Source organism: Rhinolophus sinicus, chromosome 3 (genome assembly GCF_057876585.1).
Source record: "Rhinolophus sinicus isolate RSI-liver-muscle chromosome 3, RSI-T2T, whole genome shotgun sequence".
In the NCBI taxonomy this organism is placed as follows: Eukaryota; Metazoa; Chordata; class Mammalia; order Chiroptera; family Rhinolophidae; genus Rhinolophus; species Rhinolophus sinicus.
This window is the reverse complement of record NC_142503.1, coordinates 163,399,119-163,426,591: the sequence shown is the minus strand read 5'-3', so window position 1 is coordinate 163,426,591 and position 27,473 is coordinate 163,399,119. Positions and strand designations below refer to the sequence as shown.

The 27,473-nt window shown below is 37.2% G+C and overlaps 1 protein-coding gene across 1 annotated transcript in view; it reads right to left on the bottom strand.

The window, feature by feature from the left end:
• CGRRF1 (cell growth regulator with ring finger domain 1) overlaps positions 1-27,473 on the bottom strand; it is a 32,079-nt gene that overhangs the window by 3,724 nt on the left and 882 nt on the right. Inside the window, exons 2-4 of the mRNA XM_019725734.3 lie at positions 12,760-12,899; positions 7,342-7,519; positions 7,040-7,187 (exon numbers count right to left, since the gene is read on the bottom strand). Coding sequence (XP_019581293.2) covers positions 7,040-7,187; positions 7,342-7,519; positions 12,760-12,899 — 466 coding nt within the window. The remainder of the gene's footprint in view (positions 1-7,039; positions 7,188-7,341; positions 7,520-12,759; positions 12,900-27,473) is intronic.

Here is a 27,473-nt window from a genome sequence, read left to right as displayed (position 1 = left end):
GCGAGGAAGATTTCCATGAACTGGTCTAGAGTGATTTCCAGGAGATGTTATGAAGAAAAAAAAAAAAGGAAGAACATATGTAGTATATATAGTGTGCTACCTTCAGTGTAAGAAAGAAGGGAAAATTATATACATATATATAAGGATAGATTATACATAATAATGATATATAATAAATAAAATAAATATATAAAATATAAAAATATATATAAAATATAAAACATATAAAATAAGTAAAATTATACATAATAAGGAGAGATATATTACACATATCTCTCCTTATTATTACAACAAGAAACATAGGAAGGATAAACCAGAAAACAATGAACTTGGTTATCGACAAGGGCTGGGATGTGTGAGCCTGGGAACAGGGTATACGGAGGAGAGCAACATTGGAGTGAGTATACATCTTAATATAGTTTTTTTACTTTGGGGAGAACTAATCCAAGTAATTTATGGATATAGTGTTGTACTATAAGCCTTCAGTCTTTGGCTGGAAGTACAAAAAGGACAGTTTGAGCATGAAAATAATCAAATTCAGTAATGAATCATAAACCACTGGGAAATAGATAAACAAAAAATAAATGGGCAGTCTCTTGCTTATAGTAGAATACTGAGGGCTGATTGGAGGGCAAAAGTTGGAAAATAATCATTTTTGCAACCATCATGGGAAAGATAAAATCTGGTAAGAATCAACAATGGATACTAAATCCACGGGGAAATGTTGACAAAGAGCAGGATTTTTGCAGGATCTTAAAGTTGTCTCCCCACATACTGCTTATTATTTGCAGAGGAGGGAAAAAATGGAACAGCAGAGAAATTAGGTAACACCTTGACTGAGAGATCAAAATTAACATCACCAATGACAGAAAAGAACCTCGAATACCTCTAAAGGTGATGCCCTGAAAACATATATTATCACCTGTGCAGTATACTGGCTAAAAATGAGTAATTCCAATCTAATCATGATGAAATATCAGAAAAACAAAATGAGGAAAGTTCTAGTTTACAAAAGGGTGTGTGTACGTAACTGTATTTTTCAAAAAATGCTGTCATAAAAGATAAAGAAAGTTTATGGAAATATTCCAGATTAAAGGAGGCTAATGATACACGACAAATACAGTATCTGACTCTAGACTAGAATTTGTACTGCAGGGGAAAATATGTTATAAAGAATACTGTTAGATCAATTGACAATTGGAATATAGATAATAGATTGGACAAAATATTATATCAATGTTAGATTTACAAAGTTGATAACTATACTGTGGTTATACAAGAGACCATCATCATTATTAAGAAATACATACTGAAGTATTTAGGTGTAAAGAATCATCATGCATATATGATTACTCTCAAATCATCCATTAAAAAATACACACACACAAACACACGGGCAAATAATAACGCAAATGTGCAATGTTAACAATTAATAATAGGAGATCTGTGTAAAGGACATATGACTGTTCTTCCACTTTTTTATTTGCAAATTTTTGAAATTATGTCCAAATAAAAAGTTTTTATAACCCTACTATGGTTAAAAACATACAATATTACTCACCGCCTTATAAGGATTTATTAATTTGGCAATGGCTTTTAAGGCTTTTAATAGAAATCAATTTTGAATTCGTGATTGGTAGAAGGTACTAATGTTATCATCTCCTACTAACAATACTGTCATTTGATTTAATATTAAACACTTCTGAATCTACTGTAATGCTAGTTTTAAATATATATGTAGTTGCATATATATATTTTGTATGGAAAAGGTGTTAAAATATACTATTAAATGAAAGCAGATCACAAAATAGTCTGTATAAGTTGATCCCATTTTCATTTAAAAATTACATATATAAAGGTCTGGAAAGATACAGACAAATATTCACAGTAGTTATCTTTGGATGATAGAATAAAAGTGATTATACTTTTTTCCTTTTGGCTTAACTAGATTTTCTAATTTTATTTCCGGCCATAAACATGTATTGTTTGAGTAATACAGAAAACCAACTAATGTAATTAAGTGAAAGTAAAATTTTAAAGGCAAAATCTTGCAATAAAAATCCCTGTTTTCCTTTATCTGCCTAAAATAATAAACTAGTTCCTAATTACACTATCTAAACGTAATTTTTTATTGTTACAATAGGAATAAAAGTTTACTTTTTTTAGATTTAGAGTCTCTGACTCCCAGATAAAATACTGAAAAACCACATATGAAAAAGAATTGTGAAATGCTCAGTTTGCTTTTAAAATTAAGAACAGAGAACATTAATATACCAACAAATATGCTTTAATTCTAATATTAGGCCCAATCTAAGAGATAAAAGATGGAGAAGCACATATTAACAGGGGGGAAAAAAGGGGGGGGGAGCCCACTCATGAGAATAAAAGGCTTAGGCAGGGAGACACACGTATATACAAAGGAAATGACTGTTAACCCTTGAAAGCCAGGCACCGGCTGCCCTGTAGGAATAAGCCTCCCACAACTGCCACAGGGCCATGGAGTCTTTCTTCCAGTTGGATCAGGGACCCGATAGCAAATGGTAAATTTTGTTATATACATTTTACTATGTACATACCAACTCCTTCTGTTTAGATAGAAGGAGAAAATTAGAAAACAAATAAGACTGACTCTGAGTACCTCAAGTAGACAGAAAGCACCAGCAGTGAGGGGAAAAGGAACCAAAAGGGGGCGGTAGGAGGAAGGTGACTGAGAGCTGACCCTTTTGGTTTGAAATAAAAGGAAAGTAGGGGAGCAAAGAACAGGTGGAAGACATGGTGGTGAGAGAAGGGTTGCAAAGCCTGGGTAGGCAGGGTTATGAAACACCATACCTAACAGATCTTATTTATCTTTAATTGAAAAAGAAGGGCCGGGGGAAGAAACCAGAAGATTTCTCCTATAGACTATCTCATGTATATGCAAGTGAGGAGTTTGCTGTCCAGCTCTATGAGGCTCACTAACATTGCTTGGTATGACTTTTTTCACTTACAAAATTTATTGAACTGTGTTCCATGCACTGTGCTAGATTCTGAAAATACACTGCTGTTGGTATGTCTTTTATTTGGAAAAAACAAGCTGACTTCGGCTCAATGGAACTTCAATTTGATAAGATTAAAAACCCCAAAACCTAGAGAGACTTAACTGCATATGAGCAGGGTCTCGATTTCCCAGTAAGGGTCTACACCTTCCAAAGCTCAATGAATGCTTGTTTTGGAAAGAACGTCCTGTTAAAAAAAAAAGGTGCGGGCGAGTACTGGCCCAGGACTACTAAGGTTCAGGGTACAGCCCATCTCTTATTTCCTCAATGACTGGGATTTTCTTTGGATTGCTTCAGTCTTCATAAGAAGGATTTTGCTCTAACACAAGGTTGTTGGAAGGAATAAATAAATTAATGTTAGTGAATGTACTTTGTATATTACAAAGTATCACAAAAATGTTACCATATCTTTATTAATGAACATATCTATATCATGCGCTTCAGAAAAGTAGTAAATTGTCATCCAAGAATACTATGAAGACTATATGCCACCAAATTCAATAACCTAGAAGAAATGGACAAGGTCTTAGAAACATATAACCTTCCTAGGCTGAATCACGAAGAATGGGAAAATCTAAATAGACCGATCACCAGTAAGGAAATTCAATCAGTCATCCAAAACCTTCCTAAAAGCAAAAGTCCAGGACCAGAGAGCTTCACTAGTGAATTCTATCAAACCTTCAAAGAGGATCTAATACCAATCCTGATCAAACTCTTCCAAAAAAATTGAAGACGAGACAGTACTCCCTAACTCATTATATGAGGCCAACATTACCCTGATACCAAAACCCAGTAAGGACAACACAAAAAAAGAAAACTACAGACCAATATCTCTGATGAATACAGATGCAAAAGTCCTAAACAAAATTCTAGCAAATCGAATACAACAATGCATTAAAAAGATTATTCATCACGACCAAGTGGGGTTCATCCCCGGGACACAAGGATGGTTCAACATCCGCAAATCCATCAATGGGATACATCACATAAACAAAATACAGGACAAAAATCATATGATTATATCAATTGATGCAGAAAAAGCATTTGACAAGATACAGCATCCATTTATGATTAAAACACTTAATAAAATGGGTATAGAAGGAAAATACCTTAACATAATAAAGGCCATATATGACAAACCCTCAGCTAATATCATAATTAACAGTGAAAAACTGAAGCCCTTTGCTCTACGTTCAGGAGCGCAACAGGGCTGTCCCCTATCACCTCTGCTTTTCAACATAGTGTTGGAAGTCCTTGCCAGAGCAATCAGGCAAGAGAAAGAAATAAAAGGTATCCAATACGGGAATGAAGAAGTTAAATTGTCACTCTTTGCAGATGACATGATGCTATGGAGAGAAAACCCTAAAGACTCCACCAAAAAGCTATTAGAAACAATGAACAAATACAGTAAAGTTGCTAGCTACAAAATCAACGTACAAAAGTCCATTGCATTCCTATACACTAACAATGAAATCTCAGAAAAATAAAAAAATAAAACAATTCCTTTTGCAATTGCAACAAAAAGAATAAAATACCTAGGAATAAACTTAACCAAGGATGTGAAAGACCTATATGCTGAAAACTATAAGACATTTTTAAAAGAAACTGAAGAAGACACAAAGAAATGGAAAGACATTCCGTGCTCATACATTGGAAGAATCAACATAGTTAAAATGGCCATATTACCCAAAGCAATATATAGATTTAATGCAATCCCCATCAAAATCCCAATGGTATTTTTTAAAGAAATAGAACAAAAAATCATCAGATTTGTTTGGAACCACAAAAGACCCCGAATAGCCAAAGCAATCCTAAGAAAACAGAACAATAATGGAGGTATCACACTCCCTGACTTCATCTTGTACTACAGGGCAACAATAATCAAAACAGCATGGTATTGGCAGAAAAACAGACACACAGACCAATGGAATAGAAGTGAGAACCCAGAAATAAACCCACATAAATATGGACAGATAACTTTTGGCAAAGAAGCAAAAAACACACAATGGAGAAAAGATAGCCCCTTCAATAAATGGTGCTGGCAGAACTGGAAAGTCACATGCAAAAGAATGAAACTGGACTGCTATCTGTCACCATGTACCAAAATTAATTCAAAGTGGATCAAAGACCTAAGCACAAGGCCTGAAACAATAAACTGCATAGAAGAAAACATAGGTACTAAACTTATGGATCTTGGGTTCAAAGAGCATTTTATGAATTTGACTCCAAAGGTCAGGGAAGTAAAAGTTAAAATAAATGAATGGGACTATATCAAACTTAAAAACTTCCGTACAGCAAAAGAAACCATCGACAAAATAAAGAGGCAACCAACTAAGTGGAAGAAGATTTTTGCAAACAGTGCCTCCGATAAGGGGCTAATATCCAAAATATACAAGGAACACATACAGTTCAACAACAAAAGAACAAACAACCCAATTGAAAAATGGGCAGAGGACCTGAAGAGACATTTCTCCAAGAGGACATACAAATGACAAATAGACATATGAAAAAATGCTCAACATCACTAATCATCAGAGAAATGCAAATAAAAACCACAATGAGATATCCCCTCACCCAGTCAGAATGGCTATGATCAACAAGACAAATAGTAACAAGTGTTAGAGAGTCTGTGGAGAAAAATGAACCCTCATACATTGTTGGTGGGAATGCAGATTGGTGCAGCCACTATGGAAGGCAGTGTGGAGGTTCCTCAAAAAATTACAAATAGAATTGCCATATGACCCAGCAATCCCTCTCCTGGATATCTACCCCAAATATCTAAAAACATTTACCCATAAAGACATGTGTGCTCCAATGTTCATTTCAGCTTTATTTATGATGGCCAAGACATGGAAACAACCAAAATGTCCTTCGATAGATGAATGGATAAAGAAATTGTGGTATATATACACAATGGAATACTATTCGGTGGTAAGAAAAGATGAAATAGTACCATTTGTGACAACATGGATGGATCTTGAGATTATAATGCTAAGTGAAATAAGTCAGACAGAAAAAGTAGAGAACCATATGATTTTACTGATATGTGGTATATAAAACTGAAAACAACAAAAGAACAAGACAAACAAATAAAGGAACAAAAACTCATAGACAAAGACAATAGTGTAGGGGTTTACCAGAGGGTACGGGGGGCGGGGGGCTCTAGAAGAGAGTAAACGGGTCTAATATATGGTGATAGAAAGAGAACTGACTCTGAGTGGTGAACACACCATGTGAGATATAGATGATGTAATACAGAATTATACACCTGAAATCTATGTAACGTTACTAATAATGGTCACCCCAATAAACTTTAATTTTAAAAAAAAGGTAGTAAATTGTGTATAAGGGCATTCTTACCATGATATGATTTCACCAAAAGTTTATTTTATGTATAAGCTTCTACCTTACTTACAGGATTGTCATGGCTCAGGTCCTCTTAGATCTCTAAGATGCTTTCACCTTCCTAATAGGGATAAACTATCAGACTAAAGAAATAATTAGCGTATAATGAGAAAAATAATTACTGAAAATATAGGGACCAAACATGTATAAGATGGAGGTGTAGCAGGGACTCTGATGGAAACAAGATGACTATAAACATGCAAAGAAAAGAACGGGTACTGTCTTAAAATTGAGCACTTGCAGATCACTACAATGCTTATTTATTCGGCACTAAAATATTAATAATAAACATGATTCCCAACAGATTTTTTTCTAAGTAGGAAACATGACAGAATACAGAATGATGAAATTAATCTAATTCAAATATATCTTTTATTTTCTAAATAATATCATATTCTTGCAACCCATATGGGGAAAAAAGTCATACTCTGAATGAAGGTCCTGTTAAAACATATAAAAAAAAATCATACAGGTGTATTTCCCATGTATGCATTTTTTGAAGAAAAATGTGTTAAAACTTTTTCTATGTCACCAAATAATAAAGACCCATTATCCAAATCACTTCAAAGTAATGCTTCCAGAACTTTAAAATTACTTACAATATCATAAATTTCTCGGTCATCCTCATCAGCTAGGGTCAACAGTGCTACCAACGGATAGCGAGATCTGGGCACTATACCAAAGTCTTCAATATTAGTATCTTTTGGTAACTGGCAATATATTTCTTCTTTGCTGTCCTTTTTAATACTTGTTGAAGATGTAAAGGTAAATTGACACTATAACCGAAAATATAATATACCAAAGGTGATCAACAGTACCTTAGCAACACTTTATTTTATCCATAACAAGCCTAATGTCTAAAGTTTTCAGGTGCTAATGGATCTATCAGATAAAAGGATACAAATATTGTTCTTGATAGAGATATTCACTATACAGAGCATCTTCCAATGCTTGGGGAGTGCTTATTCGGAAGCAATAAAAGTGCTTCTGCAGAGCCTCGTATAATTTCTGAACACTGCACCCCCAGTAGCATGTAAGGAGGCTATCTTCAAGGCAATCTGTTGTCAAAGTTATGCCAGCTGTAGAAGACAAAGCAAACACAATTACCTAACGTCATTTCTAATACAATCATACAGAGCAAGTCACAAAAGCTTCCTTTTGGAAGCTGGCCAGGCCGTTGGCAGTTAAAGGAACGCATTAAAGGGTATGTGCCTATAAATGAAGGAACTGGTCTCCAAAACAAGATAGATCAAAACCTCAATGTCTACACAATTTTGAAGTGCTATCAGTAAACTTATTATTTATACATTTATGCTTGGAAATTATCAACTAAATTTTTTTTGGTGACTCCAAGGCTTTCCCCACATAGATTTTAAACACTGAAGTGTAGTTCACTATTGTTAACCTACCCCTCTAGTAGTGTCTATATCCCAACTATAAGGAACAGCAGAGCTGTCTCTGAAAGTGGATACACACCACCCACGGGTCCACAAGACGATCACTGGAGTAGGAAAAATATTAAAAAGAAATTGAGCTTTACTAATATTAATATATATATTGACAACATTAATATACATCATTAATATACATTCTTGTCACACAGTTAATGTCCCATGTAATATGCAAAATATCCCGAGGAAAGAGTGGGGATTCCAAAACACGGTGATGTCCTCATTTTCAGCATAGTAAAAGACATTACAATTTGAGAAGACCTGACTAAGTGGACATACAAATTATATTATATAGTTTTACCTACTTACTCAACACTTAATTAGGATTTACTATGTGCCACCTATATGATTTTTTCCCTTGCTTGTAGCCATTGTAGCAATATCAAGTCCAAGGGCAGCAACATCCCGTGTCTCATACAGCTGGCGGTGTAAGCTGCAACATGTAGTGCTCATTGGCAGTCGTGTACTTACTAAACCAAATGGGCGGGCACGTTTTTGGTCATTGTTCCTGGCTGACCAGACTTGGTCTCTGATTCTGGCTCTCCAAACCTTCTGGCAAGTCTGTAAGCCACCCAGTATCCTTTCATTGGAGTTATTTCTGTTGCTTGCTAATAGGAATTCTGACTGACACATTACCTATTTCTTTTAAAGGTGATCAAGAGTATGTGTTGGAAGGAGATACACGAACATAACCAGATGATCCACAGGATACCAAATACTGATTGATTGTTTCCACTTTTCTTCTCAGTATTTAGTAGTAGGTACACAGTCTCAGATTCTGAGTATGTATAATAGCAGTGACAGAGAGCAATTTCCAATCATAGTTCAGCAAAAATTGTAATTGGCAAGAACTTTGCATATACAATTAGAACAGAATTTGATTTCAAATTTTTATAATTCCAATCATCAGGTATTAATTAAAGAATGAAAAGTTCAATTAGCTATTTTTTCAATTAGTTTTTAAATAACTGAAGAAAAACACTCCATTAATACAAATTTAAATATGTATTCAAAATCACATGTAATTTTCTCTGTCACTTCAGAACAACACGATGTAAGAAAAAAAGTTGGAAGTAGATAGGAAAGGGAAAAAATTTTAAATCATACAAAAAAAGTGGAAAAAGGAAAAAGGAACATAGAAAATGAATACTTAATATTACTGTGTTACAGGCAAAAATGAAAAAAAAGTATGTACAAGGCTATTCATTGTAGGACTAGTTATATCAAAATGCTGGAATCCATCCCAATATCCATCAATAGGGGATTAAATGAATAAAATATAGAATACTCTCCAATGAAGAAGTACTAGTCAGCTCTTAAAAAAGAACTGAGGCATATCAAAATATCTCTATATAGTACTACTGTGGAATGAGCTTTAGAATATACTATTAAATGAAAAAAGGTGGAGAAAAGTAAACATAGTACAGTACTGTCTATCTCATAGGAGAGGATATCCATGTATATGCATTTGTTTATACTAAAAAAGAACAATGGAAGGATAAACCTTAAAATAAAAACTCAACTTACAGAACATACAAAACTACCCGTTTATTTGTAAAAAGAATCAGTTTCCAGAGATTCAAAGCTGCATAAAACTTGTTTACAGACTTTGTATACTTGACTAAAATGAGGAGAGTGTCAGAGACTAATGATAACTGGATATTAATCAGACTTTACTAGAATGTCTCTGAAATCAATATAATAAGTAAATGAGGAAGAACTACAGAATCTATAAAACACTCCACAGTCTTTCATAAACTTCTCCATTACATAGACTGAGAGAAAATATATTGATTTACACTAACTGATAATAGTTCAAATACCCCTACGCAAAACTATTCTCCCTTTAGTTTTTATCACTTCTTCCACAAAGATCCTTATATTCAAATCCTATTTTTATATTTTCTTAGTCTTCTAAAATTCAGTGCACACACAATGTCAGTTTAGATCAATAACATTAACAGAATCAGGATATAGACATAAACCAGACAATTCAGAATCCACATGAAGTGAAGCAGCATGGGTGTCATCTCTCTCCACCTGCCCTTAGCTGCCTCGCTGTAACAGCCAAATAAAGGGTAAGAGACAATGTAAGAGAGTCGTGCAAAAAAATGGAAAAAAATAGGGATAATAGTCAAATGAGTTGAGCCATTATAAAAGGAGAAACATGCAGGAGGAAAGCCACAAACCTTCTTGCAGAAGACCTGTGAGAGAAGAATTAATATACAAGGAGACCACCCATGAGGATAATAAAACCAGAATATTGGGAGATGAAAATTTTAGGTTGTAAGGATCAGAGGTTCACAAATCCTCCAAAAATGCTATGTGTATCCTTTTGCTGAACCCTTTTGCTTTATGTCTCTCAGGGAGAATAAGTCAAAATACAAAGAAACTGTTTACAAAAAAGGACCACCGAATTCCTGATTCAAATTAATACTACTTTCAATTTCATTAAGGCCTCTACACTGGGGACATGGAAACATCATAAATCCAAATATAGTATTGTTACATAACAACACCCCCCAAAAAAAACAAAACAAACAAACAAAAAAAAAACCTCTAGTAAAGAGAACTAAACGAGTAAGATTAAAACTGATTCTCTGGTTTATTTTCAAGTATATTAGGTCTCCAGATGTTCCCCCTTCCTCCTCTGTGTGTCAGGCTTCTTAGATACAGTGGTAAAAAAAGACCTGGATTTTTAAACTATCTACACATCAAATGAAATAACCTTTTAAAATGTCACGATTATTGCTTAGAACATTATTTCAATATCCTGGTTAGGCATCTTTAATGACAACCATTGTTCCATTAATTTTAACAAATGAATTTTATTCTGCTGAGTACAATTCCCACCAAAATCCTTCTCCTTATTTCCCCATAGAAGACAGATAATGAATGATATGTATTGCTATTATAAAAATTAAAATATTTCAAAAAACACGCTATTTAAGTCCACGCTTTGAAATTTTTTTCATGTACTTCAGTAAAGCTATTATACCTTACTGTTGGTTAGCACATAGTGTGTTGGGCAGAGCGGTATTCTACTTAGTGGATATCTTTTCATTTGCTTCTAACATTTACAGGGCAGGCTCTATTTGAGACTTTCTGTCTTAAAGGCAGACTGATGGATTTCCTGACACTTTCTAGCTCACAAGTGTCCTGTGTTTGTTTGCTCACAATGTATCAGTTATTTTTTCAGTGTTTCCAGGCTTGTGGAGCTGTGCTGCAGGAAGCACCACTTTGTAGTGGTAGTTGTTTTTTTTTACTGGTAGTCCTGCTTAAGAGCCAGATGTGACATTATAACAGGTCCCAGTGCATGGCCACAAAGGTCAGAGATCACCAAACCCTCACTATTCTGCATGTTTATTCAGGCATGTTTTCTAAATAAGTTAGTTTTCTCTGTCATGTCTTGAAATTTGGTTTTCCCAAGTGAAAAGTGTCAGAATGAACCATTTATCTACCGTTAGAGGGGGAAAAAATAGTCCTTAGTTCCCTTCAATTCATAAGGGTTATACTATATCTATTAATCTATGGATAGATATATCATTTACAGCTAAGGAAGAAGAATAAGACATTTTGTATCTTTTCATTGTAAATCAAGATTTACTTAAGGTTGATAATGCCTATTGACTAAGTACACTAATTTCTGACAAGCAATTCTGGAAGTTACAGGCAGGAAGATGACTAGACAAGAATGTTCATAGAAGACAAGGGAGCAGGGTGTCCTCAAGGAAGCACTAGCCAACGCTGGTAAACACTGCAGAGAGAGCCCTAGCTTAGGCCTGAAAAGTATCCACTGGATTTTAAGACTGCTGGGGGTTGGAGGTGGGGGCAGAAGTGGTAATTATTGACCTTGGAGAAAACCATTTCAATAAAGGGGTACAGGTAAAAATCAGATTACATTGCTGTAAGGAGTAAAAGAGAAGCCGGCTAAGAGGAGAAGGCAAATGCAAACTGCTTTTAAGATGCCTGGCTTGAAGGGGAGAAGAAAAATGGGATAACAGCTAGAATAAGATGAAAAGGTGAGAAAGTTTGGGGTTGTTTGTTTTCTAGATACTGGAAATGTGAGCAAGTGTAAAAGATGATAGGGTCTCAGCCCAGAAATCTCTGTAGAGCTACAAAACTGTATCTAGAACTGCCTACTCTACATGTCTACTTAACTGTCACAAAGGCATTTCATAGTCCAGAAGTTCAAAACTGAATTCATTACCTTTCTTCCAAAACCTATTGTTCCTCTCTTATTCTTCATCTCATTAAAAGGACCTGTCGATGGAGGATCCAAACAAAGAATCTGAGTCTCTCTCACTCTTCTCTCTTATCTGTCCCCAGCACCCTCCCTTCTCTTTCATTCCACTGGTTCCTAGATAGTCTTGCAGGAAATATTTTCCCCCAAGTTAAGGTTATAAACAAACAACTACCATCTACGATTACCATCTACCAAAATAACATTTTATACCAAAATAATTTATACCAAAATACTATAATTTCAGATTAAAAAACAGCTGTTCTTCAGAAGGTTAGCAACTTGACGTTAACTGTGCTTATACAACACCATTCTTACATTGGTCACTGCACTGAAAACCAGTGAAATGGTACAGTGTCCTAACAGACTTCTCTTATGAACACATGTGATACTTTATTTTTCTCAGACAAATGCCTCAGTTTACTAGTTGATAAATTCCTTTAGAGCAAGGTTTGTGAATTATTAGTCTTTGTGTCTGTAGTATGTAATACAGCTCCTGGAACAAAACAGGTGCTCAATACATGTTTGTCAAGTCTAATGAAGAGAAAGCAATAAAGAAACAAAATTAAAGGGCTAAAAAAGGGGCATGGAAAGAGGGAAAAATCTTTGGAAAATGGCTACCAACTTGTAATTGAAGCTGAAGATGGATTAGCGATCTCTAAGCCAAAAGGATTCTTGACTTGTCTCATTTGCTTTTTGAAAACTCTTGTATGGAACTGGGTCTCTTCTGAATTTCTCAGAATTACTGGAACATCCCAACCAAACCTGAAAGGTAAAAATAATACATAATTTTAACAAATGAAACTTTATGTTCATTCCATATTCCTTTTGACATAAGTATCAGAAAAAGAGATAAAGTTACTCAGTTTACATTCTATTGTAGAATTAATCTAGAATTAAGAGAGATTAGAGGTTTCATAGAATTGCAATATATTGTTCAGCTGGCTGAATCCATATACTCTTGAAAACAAAGAGCTCTATTGTTAATAGTATTGTTAACAAAGGAGTACAGTGATTATAAATTGTACCTAATGTAGCAGCAAAAACATGATATTAGTAGAATTATTAAATTTTTTAATGATATGGAAAACAAATACATATTCAATATACAGACTATTTGATATTATTTATAACACTTTTAAACACCAAATCACTAGACTAGACAAGAATGTTCATAGAAGACAAGGGAGCAGGGTATCAGGAACGAAGGACAACTGGTAAACACTGCAGAGAGCCCTTCATTCAGATAACATATTTTCTCCTTTTAAATTTCATGTAAAAATGTGATCATGCATACTGAACAGACTTAGAAGGAAAATGAAAGGGATGAAGTTCAATTCTTTATAAAATTAGAAAGCACCTAAATTTACTCAATTTAAATAAAATAATTTAAAATGAATACACATTAGCTAAACCAGTGGACTTAGGTTAAGCTGGCAGTTAGGTTCATACTTTGATGCACTCTCTTCTCTTCAAACACTTAGTAGTCATAGATAAAAAATAAAAAGAGAAATCAAAAAAGACCCTGCTGAAATGAGTACACAAACTATGGTGTGTTAAAACAAAGAAATAGAAGTAGGAATAATTAAATAAATAGAAGTAGGAAAAGGAATAAATTATTTCTACGACCACACAGATAAATCTCAAAAATAACATGCTGTGCAAAACAAGCCTTACATGAAAGAGTACATGCTATATGATTCCGTAACATGAAATTCTAGAGCAGGGAAAAGTAATCTATGGTACAAATAAAAAAACAGAACGAGGTTGCTTCTGGGGGTGTAGGAGTACGGACTGACCAGGAAAGGGCATAGGAAACTTTCTCTGGTAATAGTCTATATCTTGATAGAGGTTTGAGTTGTATAGATGATGTGTTTGATAACGCTGTACATTGCATTGCATGTAAATATTACTTCAAAAGAAAAAAGAATTATAAACAAAAACAAATACTGTACTCTAGCTAATAATATGCAATGCTTTAGTACTTGTGGGTGAAGAATACCAGTTACTTTGAAGTGCTCAAGAAATAAGATGGACTGATGGGTGGAGAGAGGGATGGATGGATCGGGACAGATATGTAATAAAGACATTATAGCAAAATGTTCATTTAGAAACTAAATGATGAGCATACGTGTGTCTTCTGTGTAATTCTTTCAAGTTTTCTGTAAGTTTGAAAATTTTAATAATAAAATGTTGGAAAAAAGAGCCATAGCTGAGTTCAAAAACAAATCTTTATGGATCTCAAAAAGGAAAAAATACAAAGTAGTGAGTAAGGTTGATGCCATGGTTTGATGGGTTCTGAGTCTGGCAGCAGGCAGTGGCAACTAAGCCTTCACACAGTAAGAGGGACTTACAGGTTGTCTACTCAAGACAAGGGCCAGAGCTGGGTTCACAACTGGAATCTAGGAGTTGGGTTAGGCCAATATCACTATGGGACAGAACTGTCATTGTAAGACATGGTCCTTTATGGCGGCGGGGGTGGGGGGCGGTGTTCTACAAATCTGGGCAGAGGCAATTGTAAAATGGTTAAACAGAAAGGAGGAGGACAAAGTGGGGGTCGGGGGAGCTTCCACTAAAATTTAGGTTGCAAACTAAAATTTCAAAACACATGAATAAATTTATGCCAAGAGAAAGCCAATAAAATTAACAAATGGAATAAAATTTCCCTCTAGATTAATTTAATTTTATAGAACAGTTGGATAAGGCTGTTCTTGTCCTGCCTAAAAAAGCTGAAAAGGAAGCCTCTAGCAGATCAAGTGTTAACTGTTTCCAAGAAGTTAACTGCATTCCAAAACAAAGCTCAAGAATATTTACATGAATATAAAAACATCCAGCACTAGATAAGGTAAAATTCACAATGTTTAGGGTTCAATAAAAAAAATAATAATAACAGGCATGCAAAGAATCAGGGAAATATGACCCACAAAGAGGAGAGAAACTAATCAATGGAAATAGACCCCAGAAATGATATAGGTACTAGAATTAGTAGATAAGGACATCAAAACAATTGTTATAACTATACTTTTTCGAGAAGGTAAGTAAAGATTGAGCATATTATACAGAGACATGGAAGATATTAAAAAAGACTCAAATCCATTTCTGTAGATAAAAAATACAATATTTGAGATGAAAAATACAATGAATAGGATTAACAGCAAATCAGACATTACAGAACAAAAGATTAGTAAATTTGAAGACCTAGCAACAGAAAATATCCAATATGAAACACAGAGAGGAAAAAAAGGCTGAACAAAACAAAATAAAACACCAGTGAGCTAAGGGACAACTCCAGGCAGTCTAATGTATAACAGAAGACTGCAGAGGAGGGGCAGACAATACAAGAAAACTACAGACAAATATCACTCAGGAACACAGATGCAAAAATTCTTAACAAAGTTTAGGAAATTAAATCCAATAATATATAGAGATTCACACATCATGATCTAGTGAGGTCGAACTCAGATCTAAGCAAGGTTGGTTTAACATAACATTAAAATTTTAATATAATTCACCATATTAACAGATTTGGAAAAAAAAATATGATCATCTCAATACATGCAGTAAAAGCACTAGCTACAATCCAATGTCTATTCCTGATAAAAACCATCAGAACACTAGGAATGTAAAGGAACTTACTCAACCTAATAAAGGACAGAAAAAAAAATGTACAGCTAACATCATACTTGAAAAACTGCTTTACCCCTAAAAGCAGGAACAAGCCATGTAATAGCTACGTGTCCTTAAGCAATCAATCAACCTGTGTAACTGTTCCCCCACCGGCAAATGTTGGTAAGAGAGCGTGGCACCATGTAAGGACCAGCAATGATAGTGATGATGATGAAGTAGACAGGGGTTCGCAGAAGGACTAGAGTAAAAACAAATCCAGTAACTTCCCCTCTTCCAGCCTCAGAATCAATTGCCCCACAGGTTCTGTCTCCACTGCTCAGCCCTGCCCCAGGGCCTTTTAGAGGTTCAGTCAGGTAGGTGCAGTGGTAGGACACCAGACAGCACCTTCCTATGACAACCGTAAGATAACACCTGCCCCTTCTTTCCTTCATCCCTTGGAGTGAAAAAAGCACAAGAAGAAAACCACTCTATACATACTCATTACATTCCCTGGCCCTTTCCTCATCACTCCCCCACACACACTTCTCCCCACCCTTTATTTTTTCTTTACCTCCACTGCCTGGCTCCTTACACCCACCTACCAGCAGTAAAAGCTAGCATTCCGATCTCATAGTGTTCGCTTCTACTGTAAGTTCAAGCACTGTATTTCAGGTACTTTACCATGCTGTACCTAGAAATTTCAATTAAAGAATCTTTAGAGATGTAAAGAGCCAGAAACTGCAAAAGGCAGGGCTTTGGGGAAATAACTGGAAGCAGCACACGGTGAGCCTGAAAATTCCTTTATAGTGTGCTTTATATTCTCCATGGGATATCATGGTTTTAATATAAAAAATATTTCTCCAAATCTATATATAAAAATCAATGTTGCAGGACGTTATACCGTATCTGGTCTCTGGCTTTGTCTACATCTCAGAATGAAACAAGTAATTTCAGATGGAAAATGTTGCTTCACTTTAAGCACAGATATCCAAGGCTGCTTGGCTCAGCATCACAAGAGTTGACAAAACACACTTATTATTGAAAGAAATACACCTCTCCAGATCAATCTTTTTATTTCTCTGCTTCATCCTTAATGATGGGTCTACGTTTCCTAATATCCTAAGGTCCTTGATTTGACATATATACAAGTTTTCAAATTGGCACTATGAATCATGCTCGATCTTTGAGCTTTTTATCTGTGAAGATAACCTTTTTTAAAAAACATACAACCTTTTTACTATGAAGGATAACATACATATAGAAAAGTACACAAAGCATAGTGATTACAAAGTAATTGTTATTCAGGTTAAGAACCAGAAAATGTCCTCAGAAACTCTCCTGTGTCACCTCCCATGCAATACCCCTTTCCTCTCCACTACCTTGACTTCAATTACCATAATTTAGTATGCTGTTTTTGAATTTTTATGTAAATGGAAGTATGCTGTAGATACTTTTACTTCCTACTTTACAATATGCTTAAAGATTCGTCCATGTAGCTGTATTCAGTGCATTTTTTGTACCTGTATTCTATTGCATAAACATGCCATAATTTGCTTACTCATTCTACTCTTCATGGACATTTAAGTTGTCCTCACATTTTGGCCACTATGAATACTGCATACGTGAACATTTTCATACAAGGCTCTCAGTGCACAGACGTGGATTTGTTAGGTATACACTGGGAATGGAATATCTCAGCCCTAAGTCTGTGCTTCTTCAACTTGAGTGGATAATGCGAACAACTGTTCTAGATGGCAGTATCAGTTTACACGCCCATCAGCAATGAATGAATTCTCCCCTTGTTCCGTATCCTTGCCAAAACATTACTGGTCATCCTGTTAGGTGTGGTGGCACTGCATTATGGTTTTAATTTCTATTTCCCTGCTGACTAACAAGGTTGAGCACTTTTTCTTTTGTCTATCGCTACTGAATATCTTCTTTTGTGAATGCCCTTGTCAAGGCCTTTCCTTGTTTTACTACAGGTCTTTTTCTTATTCATAGAAATTCTTTATATGCTCTGAATATGAGCCCTTTGTTGGATTTATCTTGAGCCCTTCTACATCTTGCCTTTTCAAGTTCATAATGGTATCTTTTGATGAACAAAGCTCTTAATTTTAACACAAAGTTATTAACCTCTTCTTTTAAGGTTAATGCTTTTGCTCCTTGGCTTTTTATTACGGCCTTATCTGAATTATGTTCTAACACTGCTCCATTCTGAATTATAATCTCAGACATTCCGTATTCCCATCCTCTCAAAGGAGTGAGCCAAGCATGGCCAAGGCAGCCAGCCCTTGTCAAGGTCCACATTTGACCTTGCCAGCCCTGTCCCCCTGACATCTTCATGTCTTGGAGGGAAAAAGAGGGGCAGAGGGCAGAATTCACTGTGTAATAGAGTGACATCGTAGTCTGATCACACCTCTTGTCCTAAACATTATACTTAATGGACTCTAAGATCACGCAAGTTGTTTTTTGGGCAGCTGACACATTGATGACTCATGTTGAGCTTTCACCTTAGTATAATCCTAAACCTTTTCACATTCCAGCATGAACTTGCTCATTTTGCACAAAAATCCACAACTTTCACAGACTGATGCAGGCCAATATTTCTATCTTTAATGTATTACTCAAAAGCAAATGTGCAGAAATGCTTTGGAATGAGGTTAAAATTTGGAGACTGGTTAAATAGCAATCCATAATAGGTGCTAGGAAATGATTCTGTAAAATACTGGTAAGTAGACCCAGTGACATATTTCTGGCCACCATCCTTACATCTGGCCTTTTCCACATTTTAAATAACATTTTTATAAAAAATATAGCTAACATACAATATTATATTAGTTTCAGGGGTACACCATAGTTATTCAACATTTATATACCTAAAGAAGTGATCGCCGTAAGTCCAGCAACCATCTGACACCGTACTATGCTATCACAATATTAGCAACTATATCCCCTTTGCTGCATATTATATCCCCATGACTTATTTGTTTTATACCTGGAAATATGAACCTCTTATTCCCCTTCACCTTTTTCAATCTTTCAATTACAGCTGACATTCAATATTATTTTATATTAATTTCAGGTATACAGCATAGTGTTTAGACGTTTATATAATTTAAGAAGTGATCCCCCTGACTAGTCTACTACCCACTCAGCACTATCCATAATTACCATATTATTTACTACTCATATATTCCCTTTACTTTACTTTACATCCCCATGACTAATTTTGTAACTACCAATTTGTACTTCTTAATCCCTTCACTTTTTCCACCATGCCCCCCAACTTGCCTCTCTCATCTATCACCCTGATAAATCTAGCACCCATCCAACACCACAGTCATTACACATTATTGACTGTATTCCTTATGCTATACCTCTCATCCCCGTGACTACTCTGCAACAACCAATTTGTACTTCTTAGTCCCCAACCCCCAAGCCCCCCTCCCACCCAGAAACCATCAAAATGTTCTCTGCATCTATGAGTTTGCTTCTATCCTGTTTATTTTGTTCTTCAGATTGCACATATAAGCAAAACCACATTGCATCTGTCTTTCTCTGTCTGACATACTCCACTCAGCATAATACCCTTCAGATCCATCCATATTGACACAGATGGCAAGAACCCATTCCCTGCCAGGGCTGAGCAATATTCCACTGTATAGATGTACCACCTCCTCTTTATCCACTCATCCATTGACAAACACCCAGGTTGCCTCCACCTCTTGGCCATTGTAAACAATGCTGCAATGAACATACAGATACACATATCCACTCAAAGTAGTGTTTTGGGTTTCTTCGGATAAATACCCAGGATTGGGATTACAGGGTCCTTCTGTGTCTCTTGTTATAGCCTTTATCTTAAAGTCTACTTTGTCTGGTATAAGTATTGCTACCCCAGCTTTTTTTGTTTGTTTGTTTGTTTGTTTGTTTCCATGTTCATCAAATAACTTTTTCCAGGGTGGCCGGTTAGCTCAGTTGGTTAGAGCTTGGTGCTAATAACACCAAGGTTACCAGTTCGATCCCAACAGGGGAGCTGCACCCTCCTTAAAAAATAACGAAAAACTTTTTCCATCCTTTACTTTCAGTCTGTGTGTGTCTTCTAATCTGAAGTAGGTTTCTTGGAAGTCCCTCTAACATTCCTTGTAATACTGTTTTGGTGGTGATGAACTGCTTTTGTTTTTTCTTGTCTGAGAAGCTCTTTATTTGTCCTTCAATTTTAAATGATAGCCTTGTTGAGTGAAGTAACCTTGGTTGTAGGTTCTTACTTTTCATCACTTTGTATATTTCATGCCAATCTCTTCTGGCCTGCAAAGTTTCTGTTGAGAAATCTTACAGGGGGTCCCTTATAAGTTACTAGTTGCCTTTGCCTTGTTGCTTTTAGGATTCTCTCTTTGACTTTAACCTTTGCCATTTTAATTATAATGTGTCTTGGTGTGACCTGTTTGGGTTCATCTTGTTTGGGACTCTCTGCACTTCCTGGGTTTGTATGTCTACTTCCTTCACCAGGTTAGGAAAGTTTTCAGTGATTATTTCTTCAATAGGTTCTCAATCCCTTGCTTTCTCTCTTCTCCTTCTGGTAACCCTATGATGTGAATGTTGTTACACTTGACATCTTCCCAGAGGTTTCTTAAACTATCCTCATTTTTTTTTTTTTTAAATTCTTTTTTCTTTTTGCTGTTCTGATTGGGTGTTTTATGTTACCTTGTCTTCCAAATTGCTGATTCGATCCTCTGGTCCATCTAGTCTGCTGGTGATTCCCTCTAGAGCATTCTTCATTTCAGTTATTGTATTCTTCATTTCTGACTGTTTCTTTTTAATGGTTTCTATGTCCTTTTTTACACTTGCTATGTCTTTGTTGAAGTTCTCACTAAAGTCATTGAGCATCCTTATAACCATTGTTTTGAACTCTGTACCTGGTAGATTGTTTGCCTCCATTCTGTTTAGTTCTTTTTCTGGAGTTTTCTCCTGTTCTTTCATTTGGGATATATTTCTTTGTTTCCTCATTTGGCTGCCTCTCTGTGTTTGTTTCTATGTATTAGGTAGATCTGGTACACCTCCCATTCTTGGTCGGGTGACCTTATGTAGTACGTGTCCTGTGGGGCCCAGTGGCACAGTCTCCCTGGTTACCTGGGCCAGGTGCTCCAGGAGTGTCCCTTATGTGGGTTGTGTGTGTCCTCCTATTATAGTTGAGACTTAATAGCTATTGGCACGTCAGTGGGTGGCCCTCAGGCTGACTGGCTCTAGGCTTTGGCCGCATCAGTAGGTTACGGGCTGCTGCCCGGGGGCTTACCTCACTGAGCAGGATTCGCCCCATCAGGCTCTGGTGTCTGTTGAGGCTGCCCTTTGTGTGTGCCACTTGTGTGGCTAATTGGGTGGTGCTCTGCTGTGGTTTGAAGACGACCTCCATGTATGTTGATTCTGGGGCTTCTTGGCAGGGTCTTCGGTGCAGACCCAGGCCACCCACTGCCTGAGACCAGCCAGGGACAACCTGGTAGGAGCTACAAAGTGATCCATTGTTGGTCACTGCCTCTGCTGAACCTGGAAGTGTGTTGGAGAGACCACACTGCAAACCGAGCATGGCTGCCACCATAACAGTGCCTATAGTAGCTCTGCAAAAAGCCAGGACACCCCGAGGCCTACTGCCACCTGCTGGCTCCTATAAGGTTCAGCCGCTGATAAAGCCTCATGCAGTACACAAGCTGGGTGAGGCAGAGTCACAGGGAATCACCAAGGTGGAACAAGCTGTGTTCACCAGGTTAATGTAGTTTCTGGTTTGGTGCCAGTGCTGAGCCTAGAGTTCCTCAGCAAAAGTCTCAGAGAACACCGAAGCGACTCACTTCCGACCTGGGGCCCAGAGACCCCCAATAGTTGTCCGAGAAAGAGTGCAATGAGGGCAGGTATGGCTGCTCACCAAGAAAGTGCCTCCAGTGTTGGATGAGTTGGGTAGGGTGGGATCCCAGGGAGTTACCAAGGTAGAGTGGAGCTTACCAGACCAATTTAGGTTCAGATTTGGCCATGAGTGTGGAAGGAGGGCTCAACACTGCCTGCCTGCTGACCGAATGGGAGAACCCCACACAGGGAAAATGGCAACTGTTCCTCCAGTCATTGCTCCAAAGCCACACAACTCAGTCTCTCCCCATATGTCTCCAATGCCCCGAGTCACTGTCCTTCCACCAGAGCCTAGCGTGAGTGTCGGTGGGTGAATGAGTCTGTGTGTGTGCTCCTTAAGGGGATGTCTGGGTTTCCCACAGTTTTCTGTGCCACTGTTTTTCACAGGTAGATGTTGGCTGTGGGGGCTCCCTTCCCTGAGCCAGTACTCTGGGCTGGGGAGCCTAGTGTGGGGGCGGGGTCCCTTGCTCCTCTGGCGGATACCTCCGAGGCTGAGATAACCCTCCCAATTCTCAACTGCCACGTGGAGGTTTGACACCGGCATGTTCTGCATCTCCACCCCTCCTACCTGTCTTCATATGGCTTCTTTTTTATATGCTTAGTATAAAACTTCTGTTCAGTTAGACTTCAGATAGTTCTCCAGGTTGCTTGTTCTATAATTTAGCTGCATTTTTAGTGTGTTCATGGGAGGAGGCAAGTACAGAGTTTATCTACTCTACCATCTTGGATCTCTCCTAGCCTTTTCCATTTTAATCAAAAACTTGAATAAAGATATTGATGCCCTGTGTATCAGATCATGGCGGATATGACATTAGAAGGAATGGTAAAATAGAAAGTTAACCAATTTTCTTTTCAATCAAATTCCATCTTTATCTTTTTCCACTCAGTCATTTTGGAAACTGTTAGTAATGGAATACCAACTAAATAAATATTTCTTAAATTTCATTACTTTCTCTTTTACATAAACTTAGTCCTCCTTTTTTTCCATAAAGAGAATTTCCCATTCTCTTTTCTTTATTGTTATAATTTTATACTTAATCCTCCTGGATTTTTCTATAATTTTGTTTTTTTCCCATTTATAAACTGTTTTCGCATTTGTTCATAATGCTGAAATTTCCAGCACAGCAATAACCTGTGGACTTCCAATTCTGCCCACATTTTTTCATATTGCCTATACAATATGTTACCTTGCACACACTTCTTAAGCATTTTGTCAGTAGCTAAAGCAGTAGAACTGACCTCCTTTCCTTGTCCCTGGAGTATTATGGAGTCCTTCATGAATAAAGGTTACTTTGAGGCTAACGTTTCAAGCTCAGCAGTAAACAATTTGTATCTCCCCTTCAGCCTTGAGTTCTAAAACTGATCAGAAAACATACAGGCAGTTTGTGGAGCCTCCTCTCCTGTGCAATCTCCTGAAAATGGTCTCACTTGGCTAGTTGGATATTGAGACTGGATTAGCATTTAAATACCATGGTAGAGGAGGAGGGTTGCCTCTGAGGGAACTGCTGTGCTAAAGATATGACTGTTGAGAAAATGACCCAATCTCTAAAATTCTGTGCCTTTAATTATAAAAAGAAGGGTTAGAAGTCATCTTAAGGCTTTGAAATGCCATTTCAAACAGTTTTGTGTTTTCTTTAAAAATATTCCAAGATAATTCTTGCCAATGCATCATATATTTTGTACCCTAAGCAAATACAAACTAAAGGCATATTCTTTTTCTAAGAAGGTATCGGTATCTCATCACCAACCTTGTCACATACAAACAACCTACTGCATTCGACAAGGGAGACAAGAAATAGTCAAGGTCAGTGTATCAGGCAGGGTTGGCAGGAGACAAACACCCTATCAGTTATTTAAACATCAAGAGTTTAAAATAAAGAACTGTTAACCAACTACTGGAGGACTGAAAAAAGCAAGAAAGGGACACTAAAGTATTCTAGCAAGTAGTTATCACTCCTAGGACTGGGGAAACAAAGGGAAGAGTGGGGATTGTTACAAGTTAGAAACTTGGAGAAGGGATCCCCCAGGGCTAGGACCCAGATCTTTTAGGTAGGAGTGCTGCTCAGCTGGTGCTAGTACCTCTGAAGGAGTATCATAAGGCTGGTTCTAGATATGAGGAAAAATTATAAACTAAAACTGCTGCAACTTGGGCCAACTGCCAGGGTGAAGGTCAATGTTGCAGAAACGTAGACCAGGAAAAGGAAGCAAACTGTTAAGAGGAAGTTCCTTCTTCTTCCTCCAGCCTTCCAGTCTCAATCTAGCAACTCCTACTGGCCTGATATAGTGTGAACTCGCACAAGACATATGTGGTTTGCAAAGTCCCACCCTCAGTATCACAAAGCACAGTAGAAGAGCATGTTTGCAACTGAGAAAATAGCTTTTGAGAAAGATTTGGAGGATGATTTACAGTCTATCCTTGTGGCAATACTGCAGATTATAGGGTCCTTCCCCAGGGGACCTGACCTCCCCTTCAATCAGAGGTTCCCTGTCTATGGATTGGTTTAGATCTGGAAACTGGGTGAAAGGTCGTAACTCTCCACTGTTGTGACTTGTCATGTTTCTGGCTCTAGACCTAGAATTTTTCCTTATATGCAGTTCACGTCGCATTCAGTAGGCCACCCATCCATTTTATTACTAGGGACATTGTAATCCACTAGCCATCACCAAAGATCCCTGCAGGCCCAAACATTCTCTGCTTTGTCCTCCACTGCCCATTATGGAACAAATACCCACATTGACTCCTGTAATTATGTGTTGCCACTGGACTTCAAGTCGGGAACCCTACCCTAATGGTAGCATCTCCCACCATCATAAACAGCCTATAGAAGACAGGCACCAGAGATTTTCAAGGATATCAATCTCCTCTCAGTAATATTTCTCAGTGCCTTCATGAAAAGAGTGTCTTCTGTGCCCTCTTGAAAGATGCTAGGGGGATGGGTGTGCAAGTTGCACATAATAAATCCAGTCCAATATTCCTATCTTCCTAAGCCTTTAGATTCCTTCCACATTATGTGAGGAAAGTTCAAGCATCTCAATCTTATTAAATGTAGGCCACCTCTGAGTCCAAGTTTCATTCAACCAAGTATGCGTTTAACACTTTAGATTCCGAATTTCTTGAGAATAGACCCAGATCAATAAATTTGATCCGATCTAGTACTATATTCCATCCTCCTTGCCCTACCCTACTTACAATCCATTCTTAACACATATTCCCTAAATTTGTAACAATACAATTTGCAAAATTTTGCAATTCTTTTAGAGGCTATTTCCAACCAGGTCAGATTTTTGTCACTGTCCTATGGAGCATGAAGAGATCAGGGTCTCGTGGCAAAACTTAATAGTGGTACATCTTAAGTATAGACACCCTTGCAAAGCAACTGCCCTGGGTGAGGTTATTACAAAATCTTTAAGCAAGGGAAGGCTAGTGTTTTCAGACATGGAAAGCAGGCTGCTCCCACCAAAAAGGGAGGCTCAGAGTGACTGGGGTTTCAAGATTCTCAATTTTGTCCAAGTCTATTTAGATGTTCCCAAGTGGAGTCTCAGGGCTCCACTTCTTTCCAATCAATGTACTAAATGAGACATCTAGGCTGTGTAATTCTAGTACCAGCACAATTAAAGCTCTGATCAATTTTCAGCTCTGTGGCTACATGAAATAAAGTGCTTCAAAACCGTAGAAACTCTCTGATTCTCTAAGACTTGATCTGAGAGTTAAAAGACTTGAGTTTGTCATTTTCTTTCTGTAAGTGCTCCAGTGATCTCAGAAGCAGCCATGCCACCATCCCTTACTTCCTATAGTCATCATTACTGCATAATGGTCAAGTGCTTTAGCCACTTGGTCCCTTAAGGCACTTTCTTCAGAAATCATTTTATCACAATCAACCAAAGGTAGTGATTTGATTACCTGTGATGCCAATGCATGCCATGGATTATTAGCATCGTATTTCCCATTTGCAAGGAACTGAAGAAACGACCAAACCAATCCCCAAATTCTATCTTTGAGAGTCCGCTCCCCCCCCCCCCCCAGGATTTCATTCTTAGTAACAATTTCTTTCTCCTTATTCTTGTCATTCCAGTCAGGAGACCAAAACCACACCAGTTATTTTAATAGAGATAATTTAATATAAAAAATGTTAATCAGATGTTAAAGAACTGAGAAGGCAAAAGGGGGACACTGAGTATCAAAAAAGTAGTAACACTAGGAAGCAACTATCACTCCTAGGGACAAGGAAAGAGAGTCACTACAACTTAGAAATTTGAAGGAAGGACCCCCCCACAAAGCTGGGACTAAGATATGAGGAAAGGATATTAATGTCTTTGAAGTGGTGCAATGAAGCTGGTTCTAAGAGAGTGGAAAACTATAAACTCGGACCAACTATTAATGCCGGAGTGAGGCACTCTTGCTGTAGTGAGACAGATAAAAAGAATCAAACAGGAAGCAGCAAGTTCTTTTGTCCTCCTCTAGCTTTCCACTATCCCTCCCCTATTGGCAAAGCCTCATGGGCAGCCAGCTAGCATAGAAATGTGGTTTGGAGCCTCTGCCCCAGATTCACAAAGCAGAAACCACCACGCAATTAAACAGAAATACCATACTGCCAGTGGCATGATTCTTTGCTATTGCTATTGAGACCCCAATAATCAGATGTTCCTGTTCTTTCTCCACTCCCACACAATACAGCTAGACAAGGAAAACAGTGGCAAGAGCAATGGGAGAGAAACTTGGAACAGTACTGAGGTAAGAACCATGAGAGCAAAGACAGATGACCAATAGGGATTATATATTGGGAGGTTAAAAAAATAATTACAAGAGTGAAGAGCATAGTGGATTAATGGAATTACTTTCTGCCTGGGTTACAATTAGAAAGTTGCTTTCATGAGATCTAGATGACTTTCACTGTTTCTACTCAATGAATCTGCGACCTTGGCTTAGGTTAGCAAACAGACACTAGGAAAAAGTTTATCTACATGGGCAAAGCTAACCCAGATGGAGCGAATAGGTGGGTTAAGGCTCAAGATGACTGGTCAGACCCAAATCAGGATGGAAGGAGCTGGCACTGACACGGTCTTCTGGCCTCAACAGTGCTTAGCCCAGACTTCCAAAAGTTCTATAATTACATAGGCTTCCACTCTTGTAAAAGCCATACCTAAATGGAATGGTTAGGCAATCATTAAGTTTTCAAACCAAGTCTTAAACCTGGCTGGGCCAGGATTTGAACATAGGTCTGTTTGATACCCACGTCTGTCGCTTACCCACTATAAACATGAGGTTCCTGACCACCCTTCACACACAGAGATGCTCGCATCATTATCAATACAGCCTTCACTCATTTTCCTCTTCCCACTACCAAAGATAGATATCTAAGCTATCTAATTAGTTGGCCTATTGAAAATTAAAATTTAAGGATATAATGCAATTATCAACTAGTTACCTATTTTCCTTAGCGGAGAAAAATTACATTTCTTTAAGAGAATAACACTAATATTATAGTTACTTAACCTGTGTTAAGACTGCTTTTCTCACTTGGGCAACAGCTTCCTAATTCCAATTACAAACTTTCTTGAAGAACAATAGCAATAAAATCTGATGTGTCAAGCATAACGAAATGTGTAAAATTGGTCTTTATCTTTCCCCCACCTACAAACAAGCAATTCTATGTTCTACTGCTCACTGTGTGGGGAGTAGTGTAAAAATGTTAACACTTAGTTCCTAGAGTTGGCTCATATTTTCAGAAAATGACAAGGCCTTATGTCCTTTCTTTAAAGTAATCACATATATGTGATCAAAGAGTATTTTTAAACTCATTTTACGCAGCTTACTCTATTCACTAACATATCTCCTCTGCC